The 10596-nt window shown below is 34.6% G+C and overlaps 2 protein-coding genes across 2 annotated transcripts; one reads left to right on the top strand and one right to left on the bottom strand.

Moving 5' to 3' along the window:
• Positions 1-994: 994 nt before the first annotated feature.
• Positions 995-3203, top strand: LOC131060633 (G-type lectin S-receptor-like serine/threonine-protein kinase SD2-5). Its single transcript, XM_057993944.2, has 2 exons — positions 995-1118; positions 1252-3203. Exons 1-2 carry the CDS (start codon positions 995-997, stop codon positions 3201-3203), a joined length of 2076 nt encoding a protein of 691 aa, XP_057849927.2.
• Positions 3204-8385: 5182 nt separating this feature from the next.
• Positions 8386-10344, bottom strand: LOC131060632 (G-type lectin S-receptor-like serine/threonine-protein kinase At2g19130). Its single transcript, XM_057993943.2, has one exon. The coding sequence runs from the start codon at positions 10342-10344 to the stop codon at positions 8386-8388; it is 1959 nt and encodes a 652-aa protein (XP_057849926.2).
• Positions 10345-10596: the final 252 nt, after the last annotated feature.

The following is a 10596-nucleotide window of genomic DNA, read 5'->3' on the forward strand; positions in this document are numbered from 1 at the left end:
CATTCAAATAACCAATCCAAGCCAATTCCACAAGCCAGACCAAACTGGAGACCAATCTTCTGATCAATATCAAAATCCAACCACTCTATCGGAAGCCAGTAGACAGTAAAACAACTAGTGTTGACATCAATGACAAAACATCAATGCAATACATAATCAATTCCTCCAAATTGCCAATAGAATAAATGTATTGGTGGATAAAATACATAACATTATTTTCTTTCAAATGAAATCTATCATTCACCCACTATCTAATATAATTAATATCCACCAATACATTTTTAGTTGCCCACATCACTCTAGATCATCTCTTATTGATAAAATTTATGGAATTAAATATTCTTAATATATGCAAGATATGAATAAATGTATTGGTGGACATTAATTATATTAGATAGTGGGTGAATGATGGATTACATTTGAAAGAAATTAATGAAATGTATTTTATTATAATATAAAAAGAGGTATTTTATAATTAGAATTAGTCGCGTTTTTATTTAATTTTTGCATGTACAACAAATGTGAAAGAATCAAATATTCAATTATAATTTTACACTAGATTTAATTCAAAAAATGTGATCAAAATTGATCTTTAATTATATTTTGTGTATTATTTGGATATCATTCATTTCAATTATAAAACACAAAATGATAATTTCTCACTTCATCTATATCCAAAAAATATATTTTAAAAATATTTATCTTATTTTTATTACCAAAATCTTTAACTCCTAAATTAAAAATATAGAAAGACAATGAGACAATAATATAGTATTCGCCATTGAAATAGAGCCAATAAAAAATGAATTAGAAGAGGAGCAACTAATTATACAATCATTTTGAAGTTTCCTATGTACATCATAACATTCCAACATGATAGTGACCGAGGATTATGGGAACTCCGCATTGTAAACAAAGCCGGTGGACTACATCCTGTAAACATAGAGTTGTACATTACATCCAAAACCTTCATCATCGATTATATCCATTAATGATGGGAACGTGGGATGTCCGCAGCTCATCGTCGATCATCGATTGCATCCATGTTCAAAACTTCTGTTTCTCCGATACAAGCAAAACAAACCAGCTTGTTTCTGCCGTGTTCTTCAATGTAATCTGTGCGCTGAATTATTCATCATATACCAAGTTCAAAATTGAAAGACTCAGTTAGAGGAGCCTAAATTAGTGAATGAATGATGGAAATCGTTTGCATTCTTATCCATCTACTTTTATATCTCCTTTCTTTTGCAGGGGCGGGTGGGTCGTTCAATATTCGTGGCAGTGAACTGTACGTCAATGGAACTCGCAATGAAGTTGGGCTCAATGAATCTCTGGTATCTGACAATGGCAAGTTTAAGGTTGCTTTTTGGAATCGTGATGGATCAAACGACCATTATTTGACAATGTTGTTTAACTTCAATGTTATGGACGCCGACACCATAACGTGGGCTTTGCCGAATGCATGCCATAAACGATCCTGCAAGCTGATCCTCCATCGTAAAAGAGGGTTGGTCCTTCATGGAAGCAACTGGGCCAGCGGAGCCAACGGAAAGCGTGCACATGTGGCTAGAATCACAGACGATGGCAATTTAATTGTGCTTGACAGAAATGGAGATCACCTTTGGGAGTCCTTTGATCATCCTACACACACTCTTCTTGCAGGACAAAAGATGAAAGTAAACCAAAGCCTCTTTGGATGGCGTACGCCAGACTATAATACGAGTTTAATGAATCTTCGGATGGAGAGACACCTTGGCATTGCTCTGTATTCAACTAGTGCATATAATTATAATGAATATTCTTCGGGTATAAATGACTATGCTTCGAGTTTGAGTTTGGGTATGGGTTTTGCTTTCTTTTCAGTCAAACCATCTATGTGCGATGAATGCTTGTACGCTCAACTCGATCATGGTGGAAGGTTCAATCTTGTTCTCGATGGTCCTCAACCTCGGATCCTTGCATACTGGAACTCCCTTTATTATGCGAATACATCTTTTGTCCATAAGGTGTCTTTGGACATTTTTGGAATTCCTGGTACGTACAGCTGGGATGGGAACAGCTGGCACTCGTCTTGGGATAACACCTTTACTCTCTATCTCCAAGACTATGTGGATCCACCCTTGCCAGATCCTCTCAAGCAAAGAAGAAAACCCAAATGGGCTGATTTCTTATTAATCTTGTTTCCTGTGGGAATTATTATTATACTGGGTGTTGGGTTGTTGAAGATATTTAAAAAGCAAGGGAAGTCCATGTCCTCACCCTTTTCTGAATATACTAGTGGTCCTACAAGGTTCAGCTACAGGACTCTGAAAAGAGCAACTAGAAACTTCTCGGAAAAGCTCGGTGCAGGCGGCTCTAGTTGTGTTTATAAAGGAAAGCTGAGAAACAATACTCTTGTGGCTGTGAAGATGTTGGACAGATCAAAGAAGGGTGAAAAGGAATTTGAAGCAGAAGTGATGACGATTGGTTCTATTCACCATGTAAACCTTGTAAGCCTCATTGGCTTCTGTAGCGAGGGAAACCATCGAAGACTATTAGTATATGAGTACATGGAGAATGGGTCTCTAGACAAGCACCTCTTCAGCACTACATATGTCCTTCCATGGCCTCTACGCTTCAACATTGCTCTTGGCATCGCAAGAGGAATGAATTACTGTCATGACTACTGTCGATCGTGTATTGTGCACTGTGATTTGAAGCCCCAAAATGTCCTTCTCGATGCCCACTTGGTTCCTAAAATATCAGACTTTGGGCTGGCAAAGCTCATGTCGAGGGAACAAAACTGCACTCTTACAGTTTTAAGAGGAACGAGGGGCTATCTGGCACCAGAATGGATTGCTGATGTTCCCATCACTGTGAAAGCAGATGTGTATAGCTATGGCCAAATGTTGTTGGAGCTCGTTAGTGGAAGAAAAAACTTCATTCCCACTGCAAGCCCTAGAAAACAATATTATCCTAGCTGGTCCTTCAAGGAGATGCTGCAAGGAAATATTGAGAGTGTGTCAGATCCTAGGCTTGGCAATAAGGTTGATCTTGATCAAGTGGAATTGCTGGTGAAGGTGGCATTTCGGTGCATTGAAGGAAACAGTTTCTCTAGACCTTCCATGGAAGAAGTGGTACGAATGATAGAAGGGTCCATGAATGTATCGATGCCCTCAAATGTCAAGGTAAATCTTTTATCAGAGAGTGATGATTCCGAGTGATACTTTCCCACCTTTGTTGCTTAGAGACATGGTTTGAAGAATTATTTCTAGTAGGAAAACATGTTGAAAATTTGTAATTATACAATGTAGGTTCAGTGTATTCAGCACGTAAGATGTATATATTCATATTAAGTGTTGCTTTAAAAAAAAATATAAACTGTATTTATACAGAAAATATTGTTTTTGTACTCTCCAATTTTTCTACATGATATCAGAGCTGTTATGATCTTGGGCTTGCATAGTATATATTCATAGTAATTTTTTTTTGGTTTATTTGTTCCACTTAAAAGTCAAAGTCAGGGTTTGCAAAAGTGGAGTGGTCTGAATAGTTAAAGGTGGGTGATTGATGTAGAGGGGACTTACATTTCAATACAATGCAATGCTTTGGGAGATGATTTTTGAAAAGTATTTCAATTTTGTTTAATGACATGAACGGAAGTCCAACTTTCATTTTTTACAGGCATTCAATTTGTTTGTAATGTGAGAAAGAAGAGGCAATAATATCATCTAAGTGGAGTGAGAAATCTCGAGGATCCAAACAATTGTAGGAGTGTGGAAAGTATTAAGACATTGCAAATTCATTGTCAAGCATTCAAAATGTTTACTCATTGGGAGATGAAAGTTACTAATTATTGAATATAGTTGTGAAGAAATATTCTTGGTGTGATGTCATTTGAAGGCATTGAATTCTATTTAAGACTCAATATCTATTTATTGCCTTTGATTGTGTGGACAACAACAATTCTAATCATTACAAACCTTTTATATACTTGTATGTCAATCATACCAAAGCAGAGATAAAAACTAATATCTTAGTTGTAGTTTAAAGACAAAAGGAGTTTCTATCAATGAGAAAGGAGATCATATATTTTAAAGGGAGGCCACAGTCAATAGAAATAAGGATTCGCTAAAAAATTGAGAAAATTCAGTTGTCAATTTGAAAATTTGCAGCTTTGGTAAAAGTGAATATATTTTTGAGACCACCATATAGCAATTGAAGGAGTTGGCAGAGTTAGAAAATAATCCTGGTCATATTAGATAAATTTGCGCAAGTTTGGAAAGGTTGATCAGGCTGTTGCAACCCTCAAGTTTGTACAATTGTAGCTATTATAAGTGTTGAATAAATAATCAAGGAGATCATTGTTATTAAGTGTGGAGAAGGTTGTAACTCATAAGAGGTTGTTCGCATCAAAGTAAAGGAAGGAATGATTTGGCACTTAAGATAAAGTCAGGGATTTGAAAGGAAAGTATAATCAATGCCAAGGGTATAGATTGCAAAATTCAAGAATATTGATTGTATTTGAGTTCAACATTGGCATTAAAACTATTGTTATAGTTTGTGTGAAGACATTAGGGATCAATTAAAAATAAGAAAAAAAATTGTTGCTAGTTTATAGATATTTATAATAGATAAAAGAAAATCATAGTCCTAAAGTAATTAAGTTGTTCATAATGATTAATCACTAAGTTTATTGTAAAATCACTAAAGATAAAGTAGTAGTCAAATATTAAAAGGAATGGTCACAATAATTTTGAGCTCTATAAGACAAGTAAGTTACAATAAAGGAGATCAAGGAGTAAAGGCACACAAAGCAAGCAAAGGAAGATGATCTAAATCATTGAAAGAGAATCATTGTCAAGTATTTAAACAAAGTGAGTTTTCAATAATTCATTTCAAAGGGTTCAATGAAGAATTAGAAAAGGAAAACGTGTCACAAAATGAAGAAATATCAAAACAAAGAGAAGAAAATATTTCTTTCAATCAATTTCTTGAAGCATATGTATAGGAAAATAAGAGTCTAAAGACTATGCTATGTCTCATGTGATACTAGTGATTGGATTTTTTAATTTAATAAACTATTTTATATTGGTGAAGAGTGTGAAGCTAAAGGTAAGGATGTGTTTAAATCTAAAAAAATTGCAACTTATGATGTTAATGAAAAAGGTTGGATTGAAAAGAATGGTGGTTTGCAGATCATGAAAAGAATGGTTTATGATGGAAAAGGTTTGAGAAATTATGTGAATGCAATAAGAAAGCCTTGGATATGGTAAGAAAGATAGAATTGATGTTTCAAGTATTATAGGTTCATGCAAATCAATTCAAATAATGTAGTGTTTGCATTGTCATAGAGAAGGATATAAAGTAGAGAAATGTTGGGATCTTCACCCTTGTTCAATTTGTGGGTTGAAGAATCACTCTTAAAAGTCATGTTGGAATAGATAGAGGAATGGACAATCTTTGAAAGATTCTATGCACATTGCTTAAGGATGGATTGATGGATCTAGTTGGGAAAAGGTTACAAGAATATTCTAAATGTTGTGCGAGTATTTGGAAAAAGGTTACAAAAATATTCTAAATGTTGTGCAAGCATAAATACTCTCATGTCAAAAAATATAACAAACATACAAGGAATAAGTAATATTAATTACAAAGATTATTGTTGAATTTAAGAAGTTATGGTGTCGGTTGCAAAGATCATAGTTTTGATCATAGAGATCATTGTTGAAATTTTATAACTTTAGTTGTATTGTTGGTTGTGGATATTTTTACTAAAGCTATTAAAGATTTGATCACAAAGATCCTTATTGAGATTGATCACAAAGATCGCTAATTGTTTTTTTTAAATCACAAATATTTTTGGAATGTGTCGCCCTCTTTATTGATGCATGTGAAGGTTTTGTATTCAAAGATCTTATGAAATACTTCACCTTCTTTTGTTGATATCTATGAAGGTTTTGATCTTCTTTGGAAACACTTCGCTTTCTTTATTGATATCTATGAAGGTTTTGATTGCAAAGATCTTATGAAATACTTCACCTTCTTCTATTGATATCTGTGAGGGAGATCATATCTGTGTTTGGAGGAAAACTAAGAATTTATTTAACATTTATAATTGATTAAGAGAGGGGGCACAATAGATTACATCACAATGAATATGAATTTAAGTGTGCATACATGTAATTGTGTAACATAAAGTTCAACAAATATATGTAAGGGTTTAAGATTAAGGGGAGCTAAAAAAAGAGTTAAAACTTTATTACAAAGACTAACCTAAATTATCTATTTTTAATATATTTATTTTGATTTGGTTCATTATTTAATGTATTGGTACATTAAGAAAAAAATGTTAATAAAAATACCATCCTAACAAGTACATTAAAATAGTAATTTTATTCATAAAAAAATTATTATATATTTTAAAATACAAATATATATATTGAGAGTCCCAAAATACACTGATAAATATTCTATTTTTCATTATATTGCTCAATAATTAACTTTATTAATTATATTATATAAATGATTTATATAATGATTTTCCACTTTAAGCATCGATTATAATTATGCTTTTAAGATGTATTTTATTTGTTGTATATACTTAAACACTTCAATTTCTTAGGATGTACTATTAAATCATAGAAATTTACATAAATTTGAGACTAATCATTACATTTGAGTACCATTAATGAAATGTTGATATAAATATTTAATTATTTCATTTATATATTGAGTTTTCTCCAAGATATCTCTTTACATATTAAAAACAAACACACGCACACATATGTATACATATATACATATATATGTGTGTATATATGTTATCACTCACTCACTCACTCTCTCTCTCTCTCTCTCTCTCTCACACACACACACATATACACAAATGCAAACACACACACAATATTTTACTTTTTCTTTGACTTGTTTTCCTTACAATTTGGTTTTTTACTATTCCTTATTTTTTGTGCTCCCATTTTGCCACATAATTTACCTCTAAGAGATTTTTTTATTTTTTTTATTTTCTATTTTATTCTTAGCACTTATTCTTATCTTGTGTGTCACAAGTTTACTCTCATATTCTTATTTTTTAACTTTTATACTTTCTTTAATTTTTCTCATGCTTCATTTTCATATTTTAGATTATTAATTGACATATACTTTCATGATCTATGTTCCTCATAGTATAGACTAATAATGTCCATTGTATGTCATTATGACCTATATTTAATTATCATTCATATATACTTATGAATTCATCTAAATTTTACTTCATGATTATCACTATGTTAAGTATATGTCTTTATAGATATGAGTCTTTATCTCATTTCAATATCTTATCATTAGACAATCTATTAAACTTTCTTATAATCATTTAAAGTTATCTTATGATATTTCTTATATTAGAGATAACTATCATTACACATTATTTCATGCCTATCATATACTTTAAATTTGTATCTACATGTATATATTTACGTATATCTTACCTATTTATACTTGTATGATTATCTTTATATTTGATTGAATATTCTTATAATTCTAGATGTTTTTTAAATTTATCTCTTAGTGACATATCTTCCTCTATGATTTTCCTATACTAGGGAAAATTTCGACTTGATTATCATTTGTTGCCTATGTTGTTATATGCTTGCATGTTCTTATCTTGTGATACATCTTTACATGATCTATACACTCATATCATTATCATTTAATGTTATGTATATTTTTGTCACACAGTGTTAACTACAACACTTTTTACATGGCTTAAACCTTTATTTGATTATGTCATTTATATTATCATGTTTCATTTCCCCTCTCTTCCAATTCCTTGCATAATATATATGCAATCAATTGGGTGGATATATTCTACTAGTAGTTTTATGGTTGATATTTTAAGGAGTGACTTATAGTATATAGAAACTCATTACCATATCTAGATACCTCTTAGCCACATTAAATGTTCATAAATGAGTAGAAATATACAACATTATTACAATTGAGTAAATAGCATTTTTTCTACAATCGAGTGGGGTGTATCTTCGGGGCACAATCCCGACAGCAAGATTTGATCCCTGGTGGGCTCATTTAGATCCCTTCAACTTCAGAGTAGACCGAGGGCCCATCAACAAAATATCAATTTGAAATGATTGAGTATTTACTTTTCATGGATGAATGATAATGATCATATAATCTGAAATAACCGTTAATATTAGGTTCACACATACCTTAATAACCAATTACATTCCAAGAAGATACGCCTTTTGGGGATTGGGGTGAATTTCTCGACGACATTAATGGCCGATGTGGAGAAGTGATTGTAAATAAAATAACAAAGATAAAAACTTTGAGTCGATAAAATTGAAAAATTTTATTGAACGAAATGGCAGTCGGAATTGGAGATCAGGAGCTGGGATCACTGGTGAATAGAAGATTCACCTGAAACAAAAGATTCTTTGGACGCGGAGGCATTTCTACGTGCATAGATCCTTGTATCATTTGCACCACTTGTGCCATGGAAGGCCTGATATTACAGTCGCCCTGAATGCACCAGAAAGCCACTTTGAAGAGCAGCTCCACTTGATTAACATCAACAGAACTGCCCAGGTTTGCATCCGCTACACCCGCTGCGTTGCCTTCCCTTAATTGATTGAAAGACCAGCAAGGATAGTACTGTCTTTCAGGGCTGAGTTCCGTTATCAAGTTCCTTCTCCCGCTAATGAGCTCAAACAACATCTGACCATAGCTATAGACATCTGCTTTCACAGTAATGGGCACGTCTCGCAGCCATTCTGGAGCACAATATCCTCTGGTACCTCTGAAAATGGTAAGAGTGCCGCTCTGATCTCTGCCCATGACCTTCGCCAGACCAAAGTCTGATATTTTGGGTTCCATCTGGGAATCGAGAAGGATATTGTGGGGCTTCAAATCACAGTGCACAATTCGGGCTCTGCATTGGTCGTGACAGTATGCCAGGCCTTTGGCGACCCCAAGAGCAATTTTGAAGCGTGCATGCCATGGAAGAATAGATCTTCTGTCGAAAAGGTGTTTGTCGAGAGACCCATTCTCCATGTACTCGTACACTAACAGTCTCCGGTCTTTTCCCTCTGTGCAGAAGCCTATGAGGCGAACCAGGTTTAGGTGATGAATGGAGCCAATGGACATTACCTCATTTTCAAATCCCTGTTCGCAGTGGCCTGAGCAGTCCAGTTTCTTCACAGCAACAAGATTGTTGTCTTCCAGAATGCCTTTGTAAACGGAGCCGAAGCCGCCGCGTCCGAGTTCCTCTTTGAAATTATCTGTGGCCATTTTCAGAAACTTGTAATCAAACCTGGTAGGAGCAGCAGATCCAACATTTCTTAAGCCCTTCAATCTTGTTCTGCATTTCCTCCACACGGACCATAAAACTATAATCACTGCACAAAAACCCACAATACAGATTATGGTGGGAATGAGAAATCGTTGTGATGCCCCTTTGCTCTTGCCCGGTGGGGGAGCTGCAGAGTGAGGAACAGGGGAAGGGGCAGGGGCAGGGGATTTTCTCTCAGGAGAAATAATTAATGTTTGATTCCAGGAATAAACCCACGAATCATTGTTCCAGATCTCAAGCTTAAGATCTCCTAAAATATCAAAATGTATCCTGGCGGGCGCGGAGGCATCTGCTGTATTGAGAATGTCACGAAATGCGACAATGCGATGATCGACGCCATGGGCAACAAGAAGATTGCACCTCCTGTTCTCTAGGAACTCACCATACAAATCTCCAGGCAGCCCATCTGTTCTTATTGCATATTTAGGAGATGTATTATAATAGAAAAACATTCCTTGTCCCTTCACTACTCGAATTGAATAAGAGCCACGCTCAGGTTCCGTCTCAGAACTCCAGGAATGGAGCTTTTGCCCAGGTTTCAGTTTTTGGCCTGGAACAAGAATATTTGTTGGGTGCTCAAACGACTCCCAAATTGTACTTCCATTTGTTCCCAACACAATCAAGTTGCCTGTGCCTGTAAGCTTTGCGATATTGACCCCTGTTATATTTGCAGAGCTCCTCCAGGTTGTTCCATGGATAACCAAACCGCTGTTAAGACAGAGCTCCAGGCTGCATAAGTATTTAGCGCATGGATTGTGCGCTGTCCATATTACAGCCCTCTCATCCAAAGGAATGGCAGCGTACCAGATGCTCAAATAGTATTTTCCCAATCCTGAAGGGCGCCAGAAACCCATCTTAAAGACTCCATTTTTAGAGGTCAAGGTTTGGTTGAGACCCAGTTCATCTCTAACTCCGATGAGATCAACTCCCTCCATTGCCTCCATTCTCAGAAACAAAAGTGTATAGATGAGAAATTGAAGCTGCATTTCCATGGTCTACAGGCTCCAAAAACCCGCATGGAGATTTTTTATTTCATCATATAACTGCAAATCTCAGAAATTGAATGGAAGGGTAATTCAATCGTTTTGGAATTCTTATATAAGATGGACAAGGAAATGCTTTTCTTGGACGGCTGTTCGACTCTGATAATATAATAAGCAATTCTTTTTATGGTATAGTTTTGATGGGAGAACATTGTTCATAGCGCTCTATAAATATTATCGATGAATCATTGAAATCCTCAG

The sequence above is a fragment of the Cryptomeria japonica genome, chromosome 7, assembly GCF_030272615.1.
Source record: "Cryptomeria japonica chromosome 7, Sugi_1.0, whole genome shotgun sequence".
Taxonomy (NCBI): Eukaryota; Viridiplantae; Streptophyta; class Pinopsida; order Cupressales; family Cupressaceae; genus Cryptomeria; species Cryptomeria japonica.

What these genes read in the sequence shown, in the direction of transcription:
- LOC131060633 (XM_057993944.2), top strand. Translation starts at nt 995, where the DNA reads ATGGGAACGTGGGATGTCCGCAGCTCATCGTCGATCATCGATTGCATC. An exon ending in CGTGTTCTTCAATGTAATCT is followed by an intron (nt 1,119 to 1,251) that starts GTGCGCTGAATT and finishes TTTCTTTTGCAG; the next exon opens with GGGCGGGTGGGTCGTTCAAT.
- LOC131060632 (XM_057993943.2), bottom strand. Translation starts at nt 10,344, where the DNA reads ATGGAAATGCAGCTTCAATTTCTCATCTATACACTTTTGTTTCTGAGA.